This window comes from Trichogramma pretiosum, unplaced genomic scaffold, assembly GCF_000599845.2.
Source record: "Trichogramma pretiosum strain Unisexual culture from Peru unplaced genomic scaffold, Tpre_2.0 scaffold64, whole genome shotgun sequence".
NCBI lineage: Eukaryota > Metazoa > Arthropoda > Insecta > Hymenoptera > Trichogrammatidae > Trichogramma > Trichogramma pretiosum.
Window position 1 is genome coordinate 146,944 of NW_019641692.1, and position 27,209 is coordinate 174,152.

General features: G+C 39.9%; 2 protein-coding genes and 1 pseudogene across 3 annotated transcripts in view; 2 read left to right on the forward strand and 1 right to left on the reverse strand.

Moving 5' to 3' along the window:
• Positions 1-4,314, forward strand: part of LOC106655713 (phospholipase A1 member A-like) — a 5,509-nt gene extending 1,195 nt beyond the window's left edge. The window contains exons 2-4 of the mRNA XM_014376235.2: positions 686-983; positions 2,477-2,866; positions 3,720-4,314. Coding sequence (XP_014231721.1) covers positions 686-983; positions 2,477-2,866; positions 3,720-4,054 — 1,023 coding nt within the window. The 3' untranslated portion in view covers positions 4,055-4,314. The remainder of the gene's footprint in view (positions 1-685; positions 984-2,476; positions 2,867-3,719) is intronic.
• A 1,309-nt stretch (positions 4,315-5,623) lies between these two features.
• LOC106655701 (T-box transcription factor TBX20-like) lies at positions 5,624-14,463 on the reverse strand. Of its 2 annotated transcripts, XM_014376222.2 has the most exons (4): positions 14,190-14,463; positions 12,522-12,648; positions 8,655-8,931; positions 5,624-7,128 (listed from the first exon to the last, which is right to left on the reverse strand). In XM_014376222.2, exons 1-4 carry the CDS (start codon positions 14,332-14,334, stop codon positions 6,010-6,012), a joined length of 1,668 nt encoding a protein of 555 aa, XP_014231708.1. In that variant the 5' UTR covers positions 14,335-14,463; the 3' UTR covers positions 5,624-6,009. The 2 variants fall into 2 exon arrangements, with proteins under 2 accessions (XP_014231708.1, XP_014231709.1); XM_014376223.2 differs by lacking the exons at positions 12,522-12,648; positions 14,190-14,463 and adding an exon at positions 8,991-9,203.
• Positions 14,464-25,718: 11,255 nt separating this feature from the next.
• Positions 25,719-25,897, forward strand: LOC111694312 (annotated as a pseudogene).
• The last annotated feature ends 1,312 nt before the right edge of the window (positions 25,898-27,209 follow it).

Consider the following 27,209-nt stretch of genomic DNA (forward strand, 5'->3'; position numbering starts at 1 on the left):
CCGTTTTTTTTTTTTTTTTTGATGGCTAAGCAAACAAGCCAAGGCGTCAAAAAGCTGTTAAGCACATGCGGCGTTGGCGCGTGCGTATTTAAAAAGAGTGTAAATGACGAGAAACAGGTTCTTCCGTTTGCGTGCGTGGAGCGTATTTTATGCTAAAAATTGTTTTCAATGCGGACGCCTGCGGATTTCGGTGAGTAATTGATTCGAGAAATTTCATGTACCAGTCATATCGTCATATCATGCAATAACAACAAGTTTATGTTGTTTTGTTTTATCGTACAGCGATTTATTTATTGTAAATAACGTAGCAAAAAAAGGTTTGATTAGAACATGTCAAAAAAAAAAAAAAAAACCAGGACTCAAATGGTAGTGTATCGAGTTTCTCGCAATGCATCGTCACGATTGAAATCGAAATCGTCGCACCGCTGCCCGACTCGCGATTGATTAAATTCACCAGAAAAGACATATGAGTCATTTCACGTCAAGTCTCCAGCGGGCCGCGAAACGATCAGCAGCGGAGCGTAAAACCGCGGACGTTTTGCTAAATAGCCTCGCTTTCACAAGCACTGAAACATGGAACAATTGCGCTACGCGATGCAGCTTATATGCTCCCCCCCCCCCCCCTCNCCCCCCCCCCCCCCTCTTGGCTAACGAGCGCGCAGGTATAATGTCCAACTGATTGCAGCTGTTTTTCGCGCTGTGCGCGGCGACGATGCTGCTGCTGCTGTGCTCGGGGACGATCGAGGCGCGCGGCCCGATACAGGAGGCCATCGAGAGCGGCACCGCGTCCCAGTACAATCGCGACGACTGCACGTGGAGGCGCGGCAACGACAACGACCAGTGCCCCGATCCCGACGTCCATCTCTACCTGTACACGCCCGACAATCCACGCCTCAAGCTCGAGGCCAATCGCACCTCCGATTGGCTGCGCAAGGATTACGACTCCAACAAGGAGAACATCTTGCTCGTGCACGGCTACGCCGGTGAGTTCACTGCATAATGATCGTCATTAGATTACTTGACGATCCATCGATCAAAATTGAGCTGACACGCTGACAATGTCCGATGACAGGTGTCCGGTTACCTTGACCAAGCAGGTTGGATCGGATTTTAATAGCTCACTAATTACCCATTAAAATTGAGAGAAATTATCTCAGGTATCTCTCTCCTTATATTATGTGGTGGGTAATGTTTGTTTCTGTGGTCAGCATTGCCTATTGTTGTACCATCTAAGATTTCTTGCTTTTGTTTCACGCCGAATAATGAATCTTAATGGATTTTTAACGACTTATTGAAAAACTGTGTTTACAGGTCCTTTATTCCATTAATGACCATCTAAATCATGATCGACTGTTTCCATAGTTTACCCCAATTCATTGAAATTCATAGTTATCAGGATTTATGAAGTGTACGAGTTATTTATAATGAAGATAACATTCACAATCGTAACTCATTTTTTAAAGACAAAGATCGATTGAAAAATTTATCTTTTTCCCAAGGGAATTTATAATCTTTTTTTACTTACATCCAAAATGCATTATTTTAATCTGGTAATGAGCTGTGAGATATGTCATAAGTATCTCAAGGATTAAGATAAACTGTTTTCTCACTACCACTTTCACAGTCATTAGTGTGCTGTAAGGTGCACTGCCTACTAATTAATTCAATTATCATTGCGCGTATCCGAAGCTCGATAAGCGTGAACTAATTCTTAATGCAAAATACGTGAGTTACTCGACACTTTTACTTGACACGTCGGGTTTGGGTCGTACTCGGGTCGGCCGAATTTTTTGGGTTTACTCGACTTTACGGTACTACCCGAATTTTTCGGTCTTTCCTAAGTTTTTTAAATCGATCCAAAACATAAGTTAGACTTTAGTTACATTCAACCAACTTTTATGATAATTTTTTTGCTTTGGCTTTAACTTTGAGTTTGAAAGTGTATTAGTATGAAAATTTATTCCAACTACTGAAGACTTTGTCTATGTCGATAAAATGCGATAAATAGCCAAAAGTTGCCACAAAATGTTTTTGGCATAGTTACTTTCAGAGCTCTTGTTAATGATGATTTACACATTCGAATATCATCGCTATAGCTTCAAGATCTCGGCTAATGTGTTTTATAATAACATTTTTTAGTTGATTCTACCCGAAAATTGTCGAGCTTATCCGAATTTTTCGGACTTACCAGCGCACTTGATTAATTGCAACTTAATACTCATAGATGTAATCTAACTGAAAAGATATAATTCAAGTTCTATTCGACGAATGCACCTGTTATAGGATCGTAAAGTGATGTTGGGAAAATCCATGTATATTCAAATTTCTATTATTCTTTATCACCCATTTACGTTTGTATAGAATTCAGTGTCGTTAAATAACAATTAAAAAGTACAAAGGGTACAGCTAGAAAAAAAATATATCGAAATTTGAATCGGAGAATAATGAAATATTTTTGTTTCCTTAACGAGCTCAGGGGGCCTCGACGCACTGCCCATGTCGGTTCTGCGCGACGCCTATCTGCGCAACGGCAGCTACAACGTCTTCGTCGTGGACTGGGGAACTCTGAGCGCCGCCCCCTGCTACCCGGCCGCCGTGTCGAACATGCGCCCGGTGGCCCGCTGCCTGGCGGCGTCGCTCACCTCGCTGCGTAATCACGGCCTGCCGATCGGCCGGACCAGCTGCGTCGGCCACTCGCTCGGCGCCCACGTCTGCGGTATGATGGCCAACTACTTGCTGTTTCGCATGAGTCGAATAGTGGGCCTGGACCCGGCCAGGCCGCTCATCAGGCCGGGACTGGTCAACAGGATCGACAGCGGCGACGCCGACTTCGTCGAGGTCATACACACCAACGCTGGATACTACGGTACGATCGCTGCGCATATACAGACGCGGGAGGGACCTTGAGCCGAGGGAGCAATTATACTCGTGCAATTATTTCGTTGTTAAATGTTAGGCTGCTGCTGATGCACCGAGGCTTCATTATGTGGCTTTGCGCTACGTACCGAGCGATTACTGTTATTATCTGATACGCGCCTACGGTGTATACAAAAAATGTTTTCCTGATTTGCCCGTACGAGAAATTTTTTCATGCAACCGAGCTAAAAAAAATAGGATTGAAATTCTTAATTGAGACGACGAAATAATCCGTATATAATACTAATCCAACGTATACATCCTGAATATTAATCCTTAGTTCCGACGAGTAGTTATACGAGATTTGGTGTGAGAACGAGAAACAAGTGCGCCGCGGACTTTACCGAGTCATTGTTATAGGAGCAATGAGAAATCTAAACTGCGCTCGACAAAACTCGGTCAAGAGGAAGCAAATTCGAGGAATAAAATTGTGTACTTACGTATTTCACTCGCGCTGCAGTGACCGTAGAGCGGCAATCCGTTCTTATACGATGATGACACGCTGCGACGCTTTTTTATGAGAAAGAAAAAAATTATTTCACTTTCGATTCTATCATTATTTTCATATAATAAACTACAATTATCATTTTTTTTTCTCTAATTTTTCGTAACTTGTTATTTGCTTTGAATTACAAGGATGAAAGAAGGACAAATGAGTACTTTTATTCGCGATAACATCTCTGATCAATGCAGCGAGAAATGTCATGTATTAGTGATTTCTCTCTCTCTTATCTCTCTCTTCTTGCGTTTCACACAAATTAACGATAACTTTTTTCTTTTTTCTATCTTTGCTTCGCATACAGGTGAGCTTGGAAAAGGCGGCCACGTGGACTTTTGCGTGAACGGAGGCAAGTCGCAGCCGTTCTGCGAGGACCGGGAAAATCACGAGCTGTGCAGTCACGTGTGGGCCGTGTGCTTCATGGCCCAGAGCGTCGACGGGACGCGCGACATGCAGGCCGAGCCGTGCACGCGTCGCTGCCCATCGGGCCCGCGCATCGCGCCTCGCTCCGGCGAGGTGCTGCAGATGGGCCAACACACGCCCAGCGGCTCCAGGGGCTCCTTCTGCTACACCATGTACGATCCGCCCTACTGCCCCAAATACAACGACGGCCACGGCGACGAGAGATGCTGTTTGTAAATTGCCCCTCATTATATGCATACCATGTAAATTACCGTTAAAATGATTCCATTTTGTTTTAATGTCATGAATGTCGAGTAGATTTAAGTTTTGTACTATGAGTTTAGCATGAATGTTGATTTTTATACGTTTTAATATAAGATTTTTACGATTTATTTTATGAATTTATGATCAAATAATAGATATTACACTATCATCGATTCAATGTATAGAAATAATAATAGGAAAACAAGCAACTATTTTTAGTATTATACAAATGAAAATTGTAGATTTTAACAATTTTTAACCGTTTTTAGTTTGGAATTTTTTAATTTTATTTATTTACAAACCATAAAATAATTTTTCTAAACTGTTTCCTTCTGTTCTTTTGAAAATAAATACTTTTTTCTAAGTTTGTGCACGAACTAGTTCTTACCTTATTTTCAAAATTTGAAAAATAAAGGATACCTTAAAATAACGGCAATAAATTGTCCAACCTTTCATATTAAAGGGGATGCAACATCTTCTTGTTCCCGACCAGATATACGCCCGCTCTATTATCCGGGATGCGAGTAAATTTCAAAATAATGAAATTAAGATACATTTTGTGAAAAATCCAAGAAAAGTCAAAAGTATGAAGAAATAGTATAAACTATTTGCATTTGCATAAGCCTGAAATTTTAGACTTTAGATGATGCTTATCTTCAATGTCCTAGTCGTAAAATTTAAAAACATTTCAGCGTACTTATTGTTACACGAAACAGGGTGATGCCGAAGCCCCGATTTTGACCGACCGAGCATTAAAAGTGTAAATTTAAATAACTTTTTTACTAGACCGATTTTCGAAAAACGGCTCTGAGTATCCCTCTGTATTGTAGCTGTGAACAAATGCACCAAATTTCAGCCAATTTCATCGGGTAGTTTTTCCGGAAAACAGGATCGAAATTTTTGATTACTGTTTGTAGGATAAAAAATTTTGATCCTGTTTTCTGGGAAAACTATTCGATGAAATTGGCTGAAATTTGTCGCAGTTCTTCACAGCAACAATACGGAGGGCTCCACAGAGCCGTTTTTCGAAAATCAGCCTGGAAAAAAAGTTACGAAAATATACATCAATGTATCAATGTATCGGTCTAGTAAAAATGTTTTCATAGCAGCCGTCCGAAAGTGACTACTTCCCTGCCGCTGCGCAAAGTGGGAAGAGCGATTTTCGAGCCACTGTGTATGAAAAATAGTATACAGGCCTATGCCGCGAAAAAAGAAAGCCCCAGAGCACGTGCTTATCAGCTTCGGCTTCGCCTCGGCCACTAATTACACGTACTCTGGGACTTTTCTGTTTTTCACGGCCTAGGGCAGTAATATACTATATTTCAATTTACATTTTTAATGCTCAGTAGGTCAAAATTGGGGCTTCGGCATCACCTTAAAACTAATTAATTAAAGAAATTTTTTTTGGTAAAAATCAATCATGTTTGGTTGGATATTTGTAACATTCGTAAATACATTAATTTTTTTATAAATAAATTACGAAAATTTTTTCATCAATGAAGTAAATTGGGGTAAAAATAAAATAAGTGGACACATAGATCATTTATTTTAACTTTTTTCAATTTATTTCAATTATAATTCATAATTTGATGATTAACGATCGTAATCTAAATCAAATTTTCATTGCATTTGCATAGGATATCTTTACTTATGCAATTTACCTTTACAAATGAACAATTGTCAAATAAAAAAGTAAAAGAAAAAAATTTTTTAAAAATTAAAAATATCAATGGGATATTTTACATAAGCTTATCGAGTTAATCACAGAATATTTTTGTAATTCACAACTTATTCGAAATTAATTCAGTCTCATCAACTCTTATTACAATGTTTTTATGTACAATTTATAGATATAAACTTAATAAATTATAATTATCTGTCAAATTAGAGTTTCAATGACAAAAACAAAGTATTTACAACATTTTTTTTCAAACTTGGGTATATCGGATCACAGAGTCCGATTGCCAGCGCTTCCGTGGGTAATGTGTGCTTGTGGGGGAGCTTGACTGTTCCTCGTCTACACAGACTTCACACGGTTGTGAATTTCGTCTTTTCAGAGTCGCATGAGATCCATTGGGCCTCGATCCGGCAAGGCTTAGGTGAGCAGTCTCCAAATAATCAGACTTGGGCGTATGTGGCGGTGTCAGTGGAAAAGCATCGAGGGTCATTTGATACTTCGATACAGGTTCCGCAGGAAAAGTTGGGCCGTAAAGCAATTGATGGCCATACATCGGACCCACGGGTAGGAGAGGACCATAATGCATTTGCAGCGGCAAGTCATGCATCGGAGGATTCGTAGGCAGCGCAGGCATGTCGATATTCGGATACATCGGGACGAATCCGGCATGAGCCTGGTGCACGTAAGGAGGCATGGCGGAGAAGGGCGTAAGCACGCTTTGCTCGATGAGCGAATCCAACTTAAATGGGGTTATCTGAGGATTTGATCGAGGGACAGAATGTTGTACTCGAGGACTTGACTCACTGACATCGGCAGATACGTAAGGAGCCGGCGGCAACGATGATGGAGATGAGCTGCCTGGACGATTGTGAGCCTCCCAAGGCCGATGAAAAGAAGAACTCGTGCGTCGAGTCGCTTGATTTTCGTGTATGAGGCAGTACCAGTCGTCGTTCACTTGCCTAGGCTTTGGACAATCGCATTCATCGGATGATGAGTTGTTATCATCGTCGGAAGATGCCTTCCTACTACATGATCTGCTCTCTTGGGCCGAATTTTCATCGTCCGTCTGTTCCGATGTATTGGCCAATTGTTGTTTCTCCCTCAGCTTGGCCGCTTCGCGTTTGCGCCTCGTGTTGGCCTTGCCCGTTGACGTGAAGCCAGCGGCGAACGGATTCATTTCAATTTTTAGATCGGTTACTTGCTGGTTTTGATAGGCCGTAACGGCGATGAACTCGGAGTACTCGAGGTCCCTGCTAAAGGACGGGTAGAGGTGCAAAAGGGTCTGGATGCTGTGCCGCAGATTGATGTGACCGTCGCACTCTATGATCCACAGACGCGGGCAATACTTGTGCATCGATCTCAGAGATACCTGCGAAAATAACAACGATTTTCAACATTGTAGCTTTTTATATCAATAGTTGACATGAAAATTAGATTTTTTGCAAATTTTTCGCCTCGAAACCACTAAACGTAATGCGACACATGTGCGAATACAAACAAGAAGTAGAAGAAACGACTGTACGAGTGCGCACGGGACGCGATATTTTTTGCCAACTTTTAGCGAGAAAAGAGGCGGCGGTGGTGGCGGCGCGACGTCCGTGGCGATGGAATTTTATTAAAATTATAATTGCCCGCACGTCGTTCTTTGCGCTACACCGAGCGCGCGTCGTCCCTTTTGCAAAGTGTCGTGCCTGTATACATATCCTACTCCCGCTGGCGCCATAAATGTACGATTCTCAAAAATCCGAGGCCGATGATGGCTCTCCTAAAGATTCTTTTTCGAGGAAGGCGAAGGAGAAGAAGGATGGGTAAATATTGCAAGCGGCGAAGGCGACACTGCCCGTACAAGTATCGGTACTAAGCGAGAGTCAAGAACAAAAAAAATGAGCAAACATAATCGTTTCGCAAAGAGAAAAAGGAGAGCTGCAAAAAACTGAGATTTACAATTCACCTTACGCGCGCGTCGTATATATCGATTTTCGAGTGCAACAACGATTTTCGACGCGTTTTTATGCGAGCGTACGGGCGCTCGCCACGAAACCGAAAATCGCAAGCTGATCAAATAGAATCTGGAGTGTTGCACATCAAATCACGTTATATATAAAAATCGTTATTCGGACATCCGGAATCCATTGAAAACTGAAGAGAGAAACGAATGAAAGTAAACCGCAAGCACCATAATTCGGTAATGTGTTTACGTAGACTGTCGGCTTACAAAGAAGGCAGGAACTGGCTAGCACTGATTTTTCTTTAACGAGCAGCTCGTCACCCGTCTTAATAGAAGGAAGGAATTGGGAGAAAAGTCATTCGTATATGTACCACAAGCACAACATCATAGACACGCGTCTGTATAAAAGCTGCATCTGGTTTCATATAAAAAGATGAATTAAAGAGAATGACATCGTATGCTAATGAGTTTGAAGTCAAGTCAAGTGTGTGGATGTGTGTTATAATTATTACTTTATTATCATGCCTACTTCAATGGGTATACCGCCCGCGATCATCGATTTATTTTTCTCCTTTATTGTGGCTCGACCACACACCTTGGCTCGTGCACACCTTGACTTCATCAATTGAGATAATTACGAGTCGAGAAGAAAAGTTACAGCGCGCGCGCGCGTAGAAGTGAGAAAAAGTACGAGAGGCGCCGGCCCGATGAAATCAGCGTCTGCTCGAGCCGAGTGGTAGGATATCGTTTAGGATACAGCCTTTACAAGTATTATACGATCGCGTGTGTGGCACCGAAAGTGTAAAAATTCAATTGCTCGCGAATCGATGATTTCGCAAGTGCTCGAATGTTTTCGAGCTGGTCGAATCATTCGCGAGCTCGGTGGATTATTGGTTTTTAACGCTTACGACTCTAAAGTAATTGTGAAAAAAAAAGATCGAACTTACCATTTGTTCACCGGGTCTGTCGTTGGAGAATTTGATTTGTTTAAAATTGAGCTCGTGGTGCATCAGCTTCGAGCCTGGCATCGGCTGGTAGGCAATGATCCGACTATTTACCGGCGGCTGCACTTCCTGACTAAACGGTTTGCCTGCCACCCAGCTTTCTTTTTCTTTATGGTACTTGTAACGGACATAATCCACGAGTTTAAACTCCAGCACGATCATGTAGAGCCTATCAGGAAACAGTCCCTGCAATTGCACGCGAATCGGTGGAAACATAGTCCTGCAAAAAAGACAGAAATCGTTATTCATTCATTCGTTTATTCAAAGTCAAGATAAGACCTAAAATATCCATTAAAGAGCAATCGAATGAGTATGGTAGGCACTAGATGGTATTTGACTCTAAGAAACGCGTTAATAGATTTTAAGAGAATTATTTAATTGAGCCTTCCGAAAGGTGAGTGAGTGCGTGTGCTACAGTTTTTCCCGATGACCAAGCGAAATCGCTTTTTTGAAGTTACAAACAAAGGACTCGCGACACATTGGACTAAGTGAATACATAATTGCTTGGTACCGAACAGCCACCACTATTTACTTTTGTACTTAATACATGTTTCTCTTTTGTTTTCCCAAAACCAAAACAAACTCAGCGGCTTTAATCCGTTGTATTTGTAGAGACGAGCGGGTAAATATATGTCAGCGCGTACGTATAACGTACGGAAGTTATTTTCTTTGATTGAGTTCGCGTGATCGGAGGAAGAAAGAGAGAGAGAGAGCCTCATTTAAGAAGATGAGGTGCAGTTTAACGCAGTAATAAAACGAGATTTAAGCCGGAAAGAAAAATTGTCGAATCATTGTCGAAATTAATATACTTTTGTTATTTTTTTTTTGCATGCATGCGCGAAGAACAACACGAGTTCTTAGCGTGGGACTTGTAAATAACTTAAATTTTGAACACCTTGCACCCAATCAGCTCCGAAGGCTCAAGTCGTGGAAATATGTTAATTTTACTTTTCTATTCTTTTTCTAGTGAATCAGTTATCTCAAGTCATATGCACTTTGCTATTAAGATAATTTTTAAATCATTCATCGTCGTCGATAGTCCAATCCAATACTAAATGCAGCCCATTAGGCCCGAGATGAAAAATCGATATTTAATTACCTCGTTGCGCCATGCAGGGGCTATACGTACTTGGAAAAAAAATACTGGCTTACATTCTATGGCGTCACGAAGGTTCAAATAACATTACACGTATAATATACACATATGCGCATTTATATGTAGTATACAAGGAGTTCTCGCGAGCCAAAAAAAGGCATTCTCATGCGTGAAGAGCAGCTCTCGGGACTCGGGAGCGAGCGAGCGTACAAAGGCGCCGAAAATCGCACATCGCGCGCATGGCTTGAGAGCAGCCCGCGTATCCTTACATACACAGACTCGAAGATCGCCGTCGTCTTTTACACTTGCTCTGGCGCCCAACGCGTGGCGCCTGGCCTCACAGACACACGTGTGTGTATAAATGCCTATACTCTTTCGCTTACGAATTTGCCACCGACGAGACTTACATTCCTTCTTTTCTCTCCTTTTTTGCGATCTCGCGTAGAGATACGTGCAAGTGTCTGTTTTTTTTTTTTTTCGATGTCTATAGGAACGAAGGGAAAAAATCCGCAAGAGAGATACTCGTGCGTAGGCGCGTGCGGACAACAGCATGTGTGTTATATTTCGACGTCGTCGTCGTCGTCGTCGTCGTCGTTAACTCTTCGCGCCCAGTCACATGCCATGGATCAGGCACGAAATAAACCATTTCCGCGTAGGTATCTCGATCATCTTTTTTTTTTTTTGTTCGAGTAACCGCTTGGGCGCATGCGTCGTAGGCCCTCGAACTCGCATAAATTTCGTTAAAGCGACCTTTTGTATGCGTACACGAAAAAAGAAAAGGATTCAGTTTAAATGGAACTTCCTTCTCCTAGGTTCATTAGAAATTCTAGGATTACGCTTCCGCGTGTAATTAATTGACGCGTACGAGAGCCTATAGAGAATCGTATGCACGCACGCTATTCAAATGAGTATTATCTGCTTTTTACTTGGGCAAAGGTGCCAATTAATTTATATGTAACTCGCGCAGGATATTAGAGCCTGACGGCCGAGCGCCGCGAAGCGTCTGGACTCGCAGTATTTTTGGAGAACTGACACTTGGTGTAAAAGTAAAAGTGCGTTCGATATAGATTTCGACTAGAATGAAAGGAAGTACGCGACACTTTGGAGATGTTGCTGTTGACCAATCGTTTGATTTTAACACTTATTTTCCGCTGTACAGATTATTTTTAGGATACGAAAGTACGTTACAGAATCAAATAACTTTAACGAACTTTTTATTCGAGATAAATAAAAAAAATCTCAACCGTGCACCGGCCATGTGAGTCAGAATAGCTCGATTACCTAGAACACCACCGTATGGCGAGCTGCGATATCGATGCGCTGCAGTTTGCCGGATCTCTATATCCGCGAGTGCACGCGCGTCTTCTCTACTTGAAAGATACGCGTACTTACGTTTTCCATGGAAATATTTTACACCGTTATCAATTAGCCAACTCGCGAGTTTTAGTCATTTCCGTTTTGATTGTATTTTTATTCCGTCGCTGACCAGATTTATTTTTCAAAATTTTAAGAAAAAAAATTTGCGCGAACTAATCACTAGGATGGAAAATTATATCCACACACGTGTCAATGATCGACGGTGTACGAAGCGACAAATATATACGATAATAATCGCAAGCGAAGCAAGCCGTGAACTTTCAATCCTTTTCATCTTTTTGCCGGCATTCGATCGACCTCACAGCTCTGGCCGTTCCCGAGCGTCGATATCTCACACTTTTTACGAGATTTCGGCTCCGATGCCACCGTATGGCTCGACCGGCAGTTCGGACCGCTTGCGAGAGATTTTTCAGCAGGCGCCACTTTTAACTTCTTCTACTCGTTATTAATGAGCCCTTGCGAGCGGCTCCGAAATATAAAATGCTAATTTTTTTATAACATACATTTCGCGTCGCTTCGTCACGTGTCTTCGATCTTTTTCTATAAAGACGCCCCGCAATCGATAAATCATACATCGTAATAGCCGTGCATACCGTTTGTGTCGCACACCTTTCCCATGATAATATAATAATAGCTTGATTCGCTCGGGACTTTTTCTTCAACGAGACATTTTATTGATAAAAAAATAATGGCAAAAATAATACATCTTGTGCTGTTTAACGAATCATTGTCCTAAAAATCAATCGCGAAAATGTCACTATTCATGTGTTCAAATGATGCAATGAAAAACAGACCAATCGAGACACGAACGATTGGTAATAATAAACACAAGCGCCAGGTAATATACCGCATGGACCCCCGCTGCGTGAGCCGAGCACCGTACACGTACACACGCTGATACTCTTATTTTTTTTTAAACGCCGATCGCGATCGAAAGCTGAAAATATGCATGAGCTTGTAAAACAGAGCGAGAGATGATTTAAGGGAATACCATATTGCGGGACCGTGATATGTTGTTACGAGTAAAATTATAAACGAGCACGATGAACTAGGCCTCGGGAGATCGTCAAAAGTCTGCTTGTGTATGGTTTATATGGGCTTATACGCGTATCATCGGCGCCAGTAACGCGACCAAGTTTGTTTTTCATTGCGCATCTTCTCACACGTGCATGATATGATGAATAGGCCAGAGGACCTTTCTCAAAGCGAAAGAGAGTGCGATATTGAAATATTCTCATGTAGTGGTATGATTGTGCATAAATTCATACGATTGCTTATTATTTACAAAAATATTTTATGCGATATTTAGAGAAGTATGATTTTTAATTAGAACTTACCGGCCGCTTTTCGTAAGGATCATCTCTGTGCCGAATCGCAGAAAAGATCTCCAATCTTTTTTGTTCATCACTTTAATTTTCAGACCCGGTTGAAATTTGCCGAATTGCTGCAAAACCTCCACTGCGCCTATATTAACAAATAATTTTTATATTGAGTATATATAATAATTTTTATATAGTCTTTGATCACAGTCACGTAGCGTTAAATATTTCGCAGTTATAGTCGGTCAGCAGGTATTCAAGGGAGATTTTAGAGGCGGAAACCCGACAGACTAAGTTGTTGAATAATACGCGCATTATGTCGCGGCGAAAAATCGCTCAATACGTCGATGAGCTACAAGACTTGACGCCAGTCGGCATTATTTTGCGCCTCATCGATTTTTCCTTTTTCATTTTGCCCGGCACGTGTATTTCCTCGTTTTCGTATTTAGAAGGGGATTAAAAAAAATAAAGAGGTGTCGACAGCCCAGGCTAGTCGTTTTTTTTTTTTTTTTTGGCACCGACAAAAGTCTGTCGCATCCCCAATGCCTTTTTCTTTTCTTTTTTTCTCGAGCGATAGATAAGACGCGGTACTTCTTTTTGATGTCGCGATGAAACGTACCTGCGATTTTTCGTGTCTTGAGAGGTACATTTAAAGTATGCATGTACTTGCGGGCGCTTAGTGTTGGCTAGGAGCGAGTCACGGCGAGAGCTATAAACGAATATTAAAGTGGATGAAAAAATGAAGAACCAAGGCAAATATTAAAGGGCTCATTCTGGTTGAAACATTACTTAATTAATGTAAAATTTTTTTTATTTAAAATTATTTTATAGTTAATCATACTATTACTTAATGGTGGAATTTCACCACGAACATTTATGAAATTCTTGCAGAAAGTGTGGTTTAGAAATCATTAAAATAATGATAAATAAATTTAAACAAAAAAAATTTTCAATCAACATTAACTTTGAAAGAAATATTTGGAAATCGATGAGTACAAACAAAGCAAAGGGGTAAATTTTGCGGTTTTTTGAGTAGAGTAAACACAGCGGATTCGCTATGTCATTAAAAAAAGCGGCAAATCATATTTGAAAAATTTTTTTAATGGAAAACAAACAAGACTCCTAGAATCAGTGTAAGAGTTGACACGACAACTTCCGGAAACCGCAAAAAGTAGTTTGCACTAATTTTTTGAGCGAAACAAGTTTTTTGCTTCTGTTTTGTGTTTTGACAGTGATTGTCGAGATCGTAAACGAGGTGATTATTGCATTTCGGTGGAAGTGGCCGGTAAAGTCCAAAACTTTTGTTGTACGATGTATCTCTGGGTATTAGTTTTATAATTTCAAAATTATCGGTAAATCATATGGACGACTAAAACGAAAATTTATTCGAAAAATTCTCGACATGTGTTACTGAATAACAGCATGCTTAAATAATACCTTACTCAAAAAAAATTTCAAAAGTTTTTGACTAATTATTATATTATATTTGCTTAAAAAAGTGCTGAAATGACATATGAAACTATTTAAAAAATTAACAATTCAAGTGCGAATCAATGCATCTTTGATTTAACAATGAAAATTTTTAAATCAATAGTCAAGTTAGTTTAGTTCATAGATCTTTTAACTATTCAATTTAATAAAGAAATCAATAATTACGATTTAAAAGAATTAAAATTAGTGACTTACCGTCGGGTCGATAATAATTCGTCGATGTAAAATCACTGTGGTGAATTATCGGTTTTAGATGCACATGAGGGGGCTCTTTTTTCAATTCATCTTTAGCTTTGGCTTTTCCTTTTCCTTTGCACTGTTTAGTTTGGCACTCACTCATGGTATATTATTTTATTCTTACACAACAGTGATCATTGAAAAACAGTTCGAAACACGATCAATTTCAAGCAACTGGCAAGAAATCTAATACCACTCGTAGCACTGTGTTACTGATGAGCAACTGATGCTACGGTCGCCGGCTCAGAAACTTTTAAGGTCCGATTCGGCTGTAATAGGTGGGAAAGATAAGATGGCTAAGCCAATGGCTGGCTCGAGCGACGACTGAGCACGCCCCTTAGCGCTTCATTAAATAGTATGGGGCAGGGAAATGGAAAAAGTATCACCAGCTAGAAAGGAATTTACGTATACAGCCATATTAGATAATTGCTTTATTCAAATGTATGTAATTCGATATTAATGTGGTAATGTGGCCACATCAAACTCGCTATTTAATGACACTTTATGTGGGTAAATTAACAGCGCCTTACTTGCAATTGGGATACATATTAATTATTATGTTAAAAATTACTTTTAAGGTAGACAATTACGTATGATTTACCCTAAAATTAAAATCAAGTATGCTTTTGCATTGATTCATCGCCATATGTCCTCACAATTTTTTGCTAAAAATTTATAAGCTATAAACATTTTATTTGTATAAAATCTTTATAAAGTATTCAAACTTTTTTCTGAAAAAAGGGTAAGTTTTTCAAAACAACTATAGACCAAGAGGTACTGAACGTTTTACCAGAAAAACTATGAAAAGAAAAATTGATAAAAGATGTAATATGTTTTTTTTTAGTGGAAAAGTTAAAAGTTTCTCGGATTTCCACACATATATGTGAAAATGTATCCCTAAGACTTCATTGAAATAAATTGTTAATACATACGGATTGAGAGCGCGTGATATTGATTTTTTTTCTTAATAACCTGTACTGTGTTATGAAAAAATGACATACCTCTTGCAATAGATTACTATCAATTTCAGAACAGATTATATGTTAAATATTAAATAATTTAATTACTCTCTTTGAGAAAAAGTGAATGTATCTAGAGAATCAACTTTTCTAGAAAAGTTGCATAATCTGAGAAAGGTTGTGAAATTTCTCAAAAATATATCTCATTAGTTTAGTCTTCGTTTGATAAAATTTCACCCCATGAAGGATATCTAACTGATTATAATATATAACGAGATTAAGTTGTTTTGTAAGAGTTATGATACAATTATTACTGGAAAATAATAAAAAAAAAAATTAATAGCTATGAAATGAGTTCATAAAAGCTGTGTTCAATATTAAATTGAAATTAATTTGTCAAATGCTGTTAATGGTTGCTTTCGTCTAAATTGAGTAAACTTTAAAATAGTACTGTCATCCAAGGATAAGGTTTAGAAAAATAATTTTTTAATGACCACAGAGTATCTTCAAAGAGAGTTTTGATGTAATGCCACACTAATAGGATTGATATAAAATGAATGAGTGAATACAATGAACTACGGATGTGCTTGAATTTTTAAATGAGGTGTGTGATGAATTTGATTATAATAGCATGGAGGTAAGTTTTTTGTTGTATTTCAAGATAAATTCTACTTCGTAACATTAATTTTTCATTTTACTCTTTGATGAGGATATTGGTGTATACTTATTCGGAATTTCGTAGGTTACATTGGGCAACGAGTGAATTGTAATCCAGCTGCTTTACACAAATGCTCAAGTTTTTTCATTTTATATCTATTGTAAAAAGCAATACTTTGAATTATATGAGAATCAGAGCAACAATAAAAATAAAAAAATACTAAAATAAAAAAATGCTACCAAAATGAAGTAAAAGAATTTATGTAAACATTGAGTTCGATTCCTCATTAAGCACAGATTCCAAATTGTTATAACGTAAAATTTAATATACATATTAGGGTGTCCGTTATTTCCGAAACGTTAAAAATCCTTGCTCCAAAAGTTTTGATCACTTTTTGGGATATGAAAACATGATTTGTACAGTTATAGGCTTAGGTTAAAACCGTGCCTAAAAATTAAAATCGATATTTACATTTAACCCATTAACTTTCAGGATGTATGAATTGACAGTGGGCATATTTCGAGCTTTAGAAAAACTTTGCAATTACTTTATTTGATATAGAATTGAATGCCTTTTCCAATTTCGGACTCAGATTTGAGATCCAATGCGCACTTCAAAAGTTCTGATCGTTTAAACATAAAAAAACGAACAAATCTGTGCAAAACATGGTAATTTTATACGTCTTTTTATGTTTTAACGGTCATAACTTTTGAACTATGCTTTGGATTTCAAATTTGAGCCTGGATTTAGAAAGGGCATTAAATTTTACGCTGGAAAATGTATTTGTAAAGTTTTTTGAAAACCCGAAACATGGTAAAAATTCCACTTTAAAGCAATGCGCGACAGTTACTTCACAGAGCAGTGTCCCGCACAACCCAGAATCTTACGTTTTCACGAGTTTGTCGCTGTATTTCGATGAGTAATAATCATTTTCACACTTTAAAAACTTGCATGTCGATTGGAAATTTCCTCAGCTTTCGATTGACATTATTTAAAAAAATCTTATGAATATACCGTTATGTTATGTTATGTTATATTTAACTTTTCAGGTTTCCGGCGATTTTTTAGAGGAAAAAAGACAATTTTCAATAATCTGACTAGTCCAGTCAAATTAAATCTGACCCTATGTTAAAAATGAGAAAATTCGCAACCGCAGTTTGACACCGGGAAAAGTTAGTGTTAGATGTTAGAAATGAAGTAGTGTAAAATGCAACTATGCAACTGATGGGGATTTAAACAATTGGGCCCCTTGAAGTTGCCCAAAACTCGTTTTTCGGCTGTAGTTTTTTAACCACAAACTTTACGAAAAAAAGGTTCAAATGAAAAATGTAGGTCTTTTTAGGACCTACATTTGGCGTATTATAAGTTGAAATCGGTTCATTTGTTTATCCGCTTGGTGGTAGAACCCGTCAAATATGACCGTTTTTTCAATTGTTTATAACTTTGTAATAAATAAAGCTAGGGTAACGAAACTTTAGGAACAAGAAGCCCTGGTCACGAGGAACAAAACGCACTTTTCATTTTTGCGCTAAGTGCATTATTGATCGAGTTATTCCATTTGTTTATTAAAAATATTTTTCCGCCCTTAAGCTGTGCCTGCAACTATAGGCATGATACGGACACGAGCGACGGCTCAAATGAAAGGTCAAGACTTGTACTTTTGTAAACAAATTCAACCATAACATTTTATTGCTATTTTATTGCATAAAAATGAACGCAAAATACCCCCTCCAAAAAGTTTATAAGCAAATGAGGCTGGACGATTAAATAAATGTCGAACAAAAATTAAAATTTAGAAAATGGAAAGCTGACATCATTCCGCAGATTTAAAAAAAAAGCACCCTTCTAAGTGCAATAGGAAGCGAGTTAATTTTTTTTTTTTTTTTTCAAAAAATCACTGTGGCCTTAATTATTTATATTAAGAGCCGAAATTTTGTCACATATTCAATGTAAAGTTGAAATTTCATATAGAATCAATAGCAACTATCAAATGTGTTTATTGTTGCAATATCATTAAGTTAAACAACGAGTGCGCTTATGCGTCGCTAGCCGCGGCCAATAACGTAGGAGTGGGGGTACCTCGCGCGAGCTGGCCTCTTGTGTTACGAAAATGAGATCTCGCAGTTCAAAATCGCTCCGCTGTAAAATTTTAAATTTCTCCGCTTCTAATGAACTTAGAGACTTGCTTTTTTTTATTTTAGAGGTCTTAAAAAATTATTAACATTAGCAGTGTTTATAAACTATTTAATACCGTAGAACTTCCGGAAAAGTTGACTCTTTAAACATTTTTCTTTTTTTCGCACGGCTCTTTATTTGTTCATTTTTATGAAATAAAATAGCAATAAAATGTTATGGTTGAATTTGTTTACAAAAGTACAAGTCTTTACCTTTCATTTGAGCCGTCGCTCGTGTCCGCATCATGCCTATAGTTGCAGGCACAGCTTAAGGGCGGAAAAATATTTTGAATAAACAAATGGAATAACTCGATCAATAATGCACTTAGCGCAAAAATGAAAAGTGCTTTTTGTTCGTCGTGACAAGGGCTTCTTATTCCTAAAGTTTCGTTACCCTAGCTTGATTTATTGCAAAGTTATACGCAATTGAAAAAACGGTCATATTTGACGGTTTTTTCGACCTAGCGGATAAACAAATAACCCGATTTCAACTTATAATGCGCCAAATTGTAGGTCTTAAAAAGACCTACATTTTTTATTTGAACCTTTTTTTCGTAAAGTTTGTGGTTAAAAAACTACAGCCAAAAAATGAATTTTGGGCAACTTCAAAGGGACCAATAAATTCCCATCAGTTGCATAGTTGCATTTTACACTAACTTTTCGCGGTGTCAAACTGCGGTTGCGAATTTTTTCGTTTTCAAAACTAATTTGACTGGACTAGACCTCATCATCGGAAAGCTAAGGTTATTTCCCATCGAATTATGTTACAGTCGACCCGCGCTATTCGCGATTAATTAGTTCTAAAAAAGTACCGCGAATAGCAAATCCGCGAATACCGGGTCCCATTTTACGTTAGTTTATATGGACAAAAAAGAGTATCGTACCATGTCATATCATTTTATACCAAATTTATTGTTCTTACGTGTTGTAAAAAACAATAAATTTCACTTTTTCACAAAAAAATCGGATAAATGAAATCGCTTAGCTCTTCGCATGTAATCTTTCTGCATTTCACGCTGCATGAGTTGGCATCGCTACTTTGCATTGATGTTTGAATACAATGCTATTTAAAAGTTCTAAAAATTTTAGTTTTATTGATATGTCCGTAATTTTCTTTTTCTTGTAAATATTCCCTTCGAAATTGTTTTCATTTTATTATTAAATTTATTTGCTTGATCCATGATAAAAAGTTCAACATAAAAATGCGAAAAAAAACTCAAGTTTGTTCACAATCTGAAGATAGTTACGTGAAATCACAAATATACGTGGTCAAAATCCGTTAATGACGGAGGATGTCCTCATTTATTGTATCGCGAGTATGCAAGACGCGAATACCAGGTCCTCAAAAAGCGGAGGTCGACTGTTCTTTATTTTGTGGCTGCATTGAGGTGCTGATACAGCGTGTTATAAATTGAACTTTCGCATCACAATGCTGTGCGAGCCTCGACGATTGAAAACTTAACTCTGATACCTTAAACTTTTAAATAAGTTCGAAGTTTTTCAGCAAATGATCTATACGATCCAAAAAAATCTTATGTTACAATACAGTCAAACCCCGTTATCCGCAGGGGTTCGGTTCCGAAAAAGTACCGCGTATACCGAAACATTGTTCTTATGGGTAAAGAGGGGTTCGGTTCCTCGTCCAGCTGAAATGTCAATGTACGAAAGAGTAAAACACCTTTTTTTTAATAAAAAATCAAAGTATTTATTTATTTTCGCGTAAAATACTCAGTGTATTTAAATTAAATGTCCATTCAAAATCCGAGCTAAGATTTGAGATCCAAGGGAAGTTCAAAAGTTATGTTCGTTTCACGTAAAGATACGACGAGGCACTGATACAATAAAACACAACTGTCAGCCAAGAAGACGAAATAAAATTAGGCCTGACTATCGTCACGTGGTCCCAATCAAAATAAATATTCACACTATTAATTGGCTTTTATTGAGGAGCAAATATTGATGTGTCAGTACGGTCTGACGACGTATAATTTGTCAATAATCATAACAACGATATAAAAATACAATAAAGCATCGATATAATTACACTACTACCTTTGCCAACAGGCCGAAATAGAAATAAGACCTGACAAAAAGAACACTCTTATCTTAACCAACAGGCCCTTATCTTATCTTAGCCAACAGGCCAAGATGACATTCGGCCTGACAACAAGCACACTCTCATCTTAGCCAAAAGACCGAGAAAACATTGGGCCCTGACAACGAAATAACTCTCATCTTAGCCAAAAGGCCGAGATGACATAAGGCCTGATAACAAGATCACTCTCATCTTAGCCAACAGGCCAAGATAACATAAGGCCTGACAACGAAATCACTCTCATCTTAGCTGAAAGGCCGAGATGACATTTGGCCTGACAAAAAGGATACTCTCATCTTAGCCAACAGGCCAAGATAACATTAGGCCTCACTACGAAATCACTCTCATCTTAGCTAAAAGGCCGAGATGACATAAGGCCTGAAAACAGGAACACTCTCATCTTAGCCAACAGGCCAAGATGACATTGGGCCTGACAACAAGGATACTCTCATCTTAGCCAAAAGGCCGACATGACCTTAGGCCTGACAACGATAATACTCTCATCTTAGCCAAAAGGCCGAGAAAACATTAGGCCAGACAACAGGAACACTCTCATCTTAGCCACCAGGCAAAGATAACATTAGGCCTGACTACAAATTAATCACTCTCATCTTAGCTAAAAGGCCGAGATGACATTAGGCCAGACAACAGGAACACTCTCATCTTAGCCAACAGGCCGAGATAACATTAGGCCAGACAACGAAATCACTCTCATCTTAGCTAAAAGGCCGAGATGACATTAGGCCTGACAACAGGAACACTCTCATCTTAGCCAACAGGCCAAGATGACATTGGGCCTGACAACAGAAACACTCTCATCTTAGCCAACAGGCCAAGATAACATTGGGCCTCACTACGAAATCACTCTCATCTTAGCTAAAAGGCCGAGATGACATTAGACCTGACAAAAGGAACACTCTCATCTTAGCCAACAGGCCGAGATAACATTAGGCCAGACAACAGGAACACTCTCATCTTAGCCAACAGGCCAAGATAACATTAGGCCTGACAACGAAATCACTTATCTTAGCTGAAAGGCCGAGATGACATTGGGCCTGACAACAGGAACACTCTTATCTGAGCCAACAGGCCCATTTGACATTAGGCCTGACAACAAGGATACTCTCATCTTAGCCAAAAGGCCGACACGACATTAGGCTTGACAACGAGAATACTCTCATCTTAGCCAACAGGCCAAGATGACATTAGGCCTGACAACGAAATCACTCATCTTAGCTAAAAGGCCAAGATGACATTAGGCCTGACAACAGGAACACTCTGATCTTAGCCAACAGGCCGACATGACATTAGGCCTGTCAACAGGAACACTTCTCGGCTCAGCCACTCAGGCTTTTATTCTCATGCACTCGACCAAACACGAGCAAAGTCTTCTTTCCTTTTAAGTCAAAAAGTACGTCAAACTCTAAAAAACGACCTGAGTCTCGTTCGAAATCTCGACTCGGCCACTCAGGCTCTCATTTTCATAGAATCAACCAAACCGGTTCGAGATCTTGTTCTCCTCGGTCGAGATCTCGTTCTTGTTCTCGTTCGAGATCTCGGTTTCGTTCTCGTTTGAGAACTCGTTCTCCTCGCTCGTGATCCCTGTCTTATTCTCGTTCTCTGGCTACTTCTAGACTCTCTGCTCGGGCAACTGTAGTTATTAATAACAGAATGAACAATAATGAATATGAGAGACTGCCTAGCGCAGAAATGACCTTGGAGACTCTTTACCTTCGCTGATTACCTAAACTTCGAGCTACGCCAGACCGTATGAATAAGAATCGACGCTTGAGTATGTACAGATCTTATGTTTATCAAAGCAATGCACAGTATTTGTGATAATTCTAATTTTTTTTTTTGTTAATTTATAGCCGATGGAATCAAAATAGATCACAATCGCCTTTATAAGTTTGTAAAAGCTTACGCGGATCGCTGTTACATGCGGTACAAGCAAGCAAAGTTAATTAACAAAGGTATATTATTTCAGAATTTTTATCATTCATATCATTCTAGTACTTATTAAAAAAATAATTTCATTTTTAGCTTACAGACTACCAGAAAATTTATACACGGAGCTTCCGAATAATACGGTGAGTCTACTAAATTGCATTATCATTATACACACACGCAAACACAAACAAATATGTTTAGAAAACATTCATTCGTTATTTTCAGATTGATCTTGGATTAGGCATTTCAGTAGGAAAGAAGTGTTGGGCCATTATGAAAAGAAAAAAATATTCCCTTTTTGTAAGGGAATTGGCACATTATTTTTATTTTGAGTCGTTGCAATATATGGCTATCAACCACACTAATACCCACGTAGACTGCTCACCGGAAAGAAACCCAAGAAAGCTCATCTCGCCTGAAAAACTACAACATTATCATAGTGAGTTGAACTGTTTTTAATCATTAAAATAAATATAAATAACATATTAAAATATTATTAATTTTACAGCTATAATATGGGACTACTTGAACCGACATAGAAGTTACAAGAGATTGAATCAAGCGGAAAAAGACTATATTATGCTAGAGAACAACGAGCGTTTAAGTTATGCCATTAGATACGCAAGAAATGATTACCATGCATTTCTTGCGAGTCTCAATTAGGCCATTTTAATTTTTGTTTTTTTTATAATAAAACATTTTAAATTATAAATTTGTTTAGCAATTGTTTATCTTCAGATAGATCTCTATCATCTTAGCCAACAGGCCGAGATGACATAAGGCCTGACAATAAGAACCCTGTCATCTTAGCTAACAGGCAGAGATGGAAATAGGCCTGACAACAAGAACACTCTCATCTTAGCCAAAAGGCCGAGAAAACATTAGGCCTGACAACGAGAACACTCTCATCTTAGCAAACAGGCCCAGATAACATTAGGCCTGACAACGAAATCACTCTCATCTTAGCTGAAAGGCCGAGATGGACATAGGCTTGATAACAAGAACACTGTCCTCTTAGCCAACAGGCCGAGATGAAATTATTCCTGACAACATCAGCACTCACTTTAGCCAAAAGGCTGAGATTAAACTAGGCTTGACTATCGTCGATAACTAAGCTCAAGACACCCATAACGTAAATTAAAATTCAGTTTTGTTAATTTTTAACTTTATTATTGATATAAAACGTTGTGTTCCTATAATGATAGATTTCGGAGCTTCGGCAGTATATTCAAAGCTTTTCCAATTTTAATGCCAAATTATGATATAAAATTAACTCATTGTTATTTTGTTAATTATTCATCAAATTTTTTATTTTGCAGGACTATTTTTCGGTCCAATGTACACATTTACGATAATAAAAAAACAAGATCTGAAAAAAAATTTATTGGTCATTACAGCAATTCGATGTTGAGTATCAGCAATTTGTGTGAATACGGGTGGTTGAATCATTTTTAGAAGCGTCACTTCCGAAAATATTACGTTTTTTTTTGTGTTATTAATCGGTCGATTTTCCATGTGATGTATGTCAGCATGTAAGCAATGCTTTTCCATCTCTGCCCCTTTTCCCCGATCTTTCAGGCTTTTGAGTGTCACGGCATGCCATTAAAGATGAGGAATGTCATTTTGTCCCTTCATGCGAACATGAGGACGAGGTTATAGATGGCTAGCTGCAGCACAAACCATGTCTGCATCCGCTCTGGAGCTCGGCAGGGGTTTCCGCTGAGCCCGGATGCGTTCAAGCTAACCCTTCAGGTCGTGCTTCGCATACGTAGGCTGCTGGAGGCAGCTGAGTTGGGAGCGACAGAGGTTGGACTTGAATTTAATGTAGCAAAATGCACGACTCTCCAAATTGTGAATGGTTAGATCCAACGCTCCTCGCTCGCATTTCAGGGACAGCCGATTCCTGTGCAAGACGCCGCCGACGCCTATGATCATCTAGGCATCCCTATAGGCTACCAGGTGAAACAAACCCTCGTCAACACCATACGGGGTCTTCTCGACGATGCAAACTTCATCCATACTTCCCTACTTGCATCATTGTAGTAGCTAGACGCGGTAAGCACCTTTTTGCTGCCACGTCTAGACTTCATAATGCAGGGAGGTCAAGTCGAGAAGGGGTACCTGAGCGAGGCAGACAAGATTCTCAAGAGGCTAGCTCGACAAAGGCTAAGTCTTTCCCAGAGGACCAGTGCGGAGCTGATCTTCCTTCCCCGATCCCAGGGGGTGGAGGTCTGATCCCATTGGCCGATCTATATGATGTATATACCGTCGCTCATGAATACAGAATTCTGTATTGCACTGATACCACGGTGAGTAATTTAGCAAAAATGTTGCTGGGGAAGACCATCACGGAGAGGATCAGAGGCAGGCCACTAACACCGACATGGCCGCCTACCTCTCCAGTGACCCTGGGATGCCTCGCTCTAGCGCTCGGACTTCGTTCTGGGCGCAGGTACGCGCTTCAGTCGCAAGACTTAGGAAAAAGCTTGGACTGAAGTGGAGATGGTGCTCCGATCAGGAGACGTTTCACCTGGACTATGGGAACGGTGCAGTGTTCTCTGTCTCGCAGGGCCAAAAACATCAGGCCGCGGCAATGCTGCGGAAGTGCCTGGTTGAGCACTATGCGGGATTACTGCTTGCCAAAAAAGATCAAGGCAAGAATTTCGAGGTCCTCCGGAAGTCCAAAGTGTCTAATCACTTTCTACGGAGTGGCAGGAATACCCGCTTCTGCGACTGGCGCTTTATCCATCGCGCTAGACTCAATGTCCTCCCTTGCGTTGGCTGACGGGGGCGGACAAGAGATGTCGCAGATGTGGGGCTCGGTCCAAAACGCTCCTGCATGTGCTTAACCATTGCACTGTACACTCAGCGGCAAGACAGAGACTGCACAATAACGTCCAGGATCGGCTTGTGAAGGCCTGTGCTCGCAACCCCTGCCCGATCCGCGTGAACCACTCCGTTCAGGGAGTCCACGGCACGCTGGCGACTTTAAGACCTGATATCGTCCTTAGGGACGAGATCCATCGCCGCATCCACATCGTCGATGTATGTATCCCCTTCGAGAATCGGCTAGTGGCTTTTACTGAGGCCCGTGAGGAAAAGCGTACAAAGTACGCCGCCCTAGCCGAACAGCTCCGGGGCCAGGGATACACGATCGATGTGGATGCCTTTGTCGTGGGCGCCATGGGCGGATGGGACGGTCGCAATGAGGCTGTCCTGAATCGTCTCGGAGTAAGCAGTCGCTATGCTGCGATGATGAGACGATTCATGGTGAGCGACACGATCCGGTGGGGGCGTGATATATATGTGGAACACTTGTCGGGGGAAAGGCAATATAGACAGGCCCAGTGATGGCTATTTTCTGTTATTGTGTTGTCCTGTCCAATGTATAGCAAATTGTTTTATTAGTCTGTGTTGTGGTGTCCCTTGCCAATTCTAGTCAGACCTAGTCATCGTAGTGTCTTGTGATGTCCTGTGTACATGTAGTTTAATGTATATAGGTAAATGTTCACATTTTTATATTTCTTTTTTTTATTTGTGCCCGTGTTTGTCCATCAATGTTTGTTTGTTAATTAGCAACAGAGGTCGACAGATCAAAATAATCATGCCCTATTGGAGGGTATGAGGGCACTAGATTCGTTTTAGAATCAAGTCTCTTTATAAACCAAGCCACTCCTCTGTTCTTATTAGCTTGATATCTAATACGAAGTCTATGCGACTTCTAGCATATCGAACTGATTTTTGAAAACCGGCATAGCGCCTGGGGCTTGCTCCGGCTTTGCCACGGGTCTTCTCTGCATTGCAGTACCGCAGAGTTAGGCCTAATAAAACACTATAAAAACAATCAGTAGCTTTAAGTGCCGGTTTTCAAAAAACACTTCGATTTTTAAAAAAAATTTCCTATACAGATACTACACTTCGGTCCGACGCGCGAGTTCTCGATCCGTTCGCGCGCGAAGTGTTGTTTGTGAATAAAGCCCGGTGTGTGTTACTTGTATTGTGCGTAACTGTTTTTCTGTGATTTTTCTGTGATATTTGACAATACTTTTCGCTATTTTATTTTATTCTTGACGACGTCTCCACGCACACACCGAGGTCGAGAAGCGATTGTGGAGGACCCGGGCCGTCGCTGCGCGTGTACGCATCCCTAGCCGGTCTGTATGAGCGAACATACAAGGCTCATTTTACAGTAGAAAGGTACACCTGCGGGGTAAGTCCTTTCATATTCTCATCTATCCCTCGAGCAAAAGCAGACCGAAAGTCGACGTGCATCGTCTGCTCTCGCGAACGCTTCGGCTCGCATACCCCAGTCCATATACCCAACGTCGTTGTAGCGGTGTAACGTCTTCTGCTCTCGCGTGACAGTTGACGTAGCGGACAGCTGCTCGTGTTTACCACACGAGCAAGGAATAAAATCACTTGCTGTGTGAGAATTTAAACTCTTTTTTTCAATTTTTGACACATAGCTGCGCCGAGCGAGTTATATACTCAACGCGAGGCGCACACTATTTAGTATTTCTTAAACGAATTAACTACAATCGAACAAAAATAAATTCTCTTGACTCCGCTACATCGGCATCCGTGTGAGGTGACTTGCTGAGCTATCTCGATAGTTCAGCATAACCCGAGGCAGTTCGCTGCAAAGTAGAGCACCTCAAAACTTCCTCATCCCGAGGGTTTCCGTGGCGTGTAGGCAACGATCTGCTACAAGTCTCCTAGCGAGCACGCAGTTCCGCGCACACACGTCGTTGGCCCAACGGCACCTATCGCCTATGCACCTATCGCCAGCGTATGCCAGTGAATCGAATTGAATGCGGTGCGAGCCTCTACTTATCTCGCGGACTCGATCGCTTCGATAGCGAGTGTGACTCACCGGGCCGACGCCCTCTAGCGGTGGCGTACTTAAACACCCACCCAATCATAAGCCCCGCAGGATGGCTTCAATCGATATCGATATCGATTTTCATTATAGTAACGATGAATTTATTATCATTTATGAGCTTTTTTCAGAGAGCCTCGTATGCGAGCTCTGCTCCGCTGCAGAACTAGTCCAGGCCCCAGCTTCGCAATGGTCAAAAAAATTTTTTTAGTCGAGTTTTTTACATATTCCCATGTAAAATTTTCCGCTGAATCCGAATTTGC

Excerpts from the sequence above, each read along its gene's own strand:
- LOC106655701 (XM_014376222.2), bottom strand. The coding sequence starts at position 14,334 with ATGAGTGAGTGCCAAACTAAACAGTGCAAAGGAAAAGGAAAAGCCAAA. Across the intron at positions 12,649-14,189 it reads GAATTATTATCGACCCGACG|GCGCAGTGGAGGTTTTGCAG; the intron begins GTAAGTCACTAA and ends TTGTTAATATAG. Across the intron at positions 7,129-8,654 it reads ACAGACCCGGTGAACAAATG|GTATCTCTGAGATCGATGCA; the intron begins GTAAGTTCGATC and ends TTATTTTCGCAG.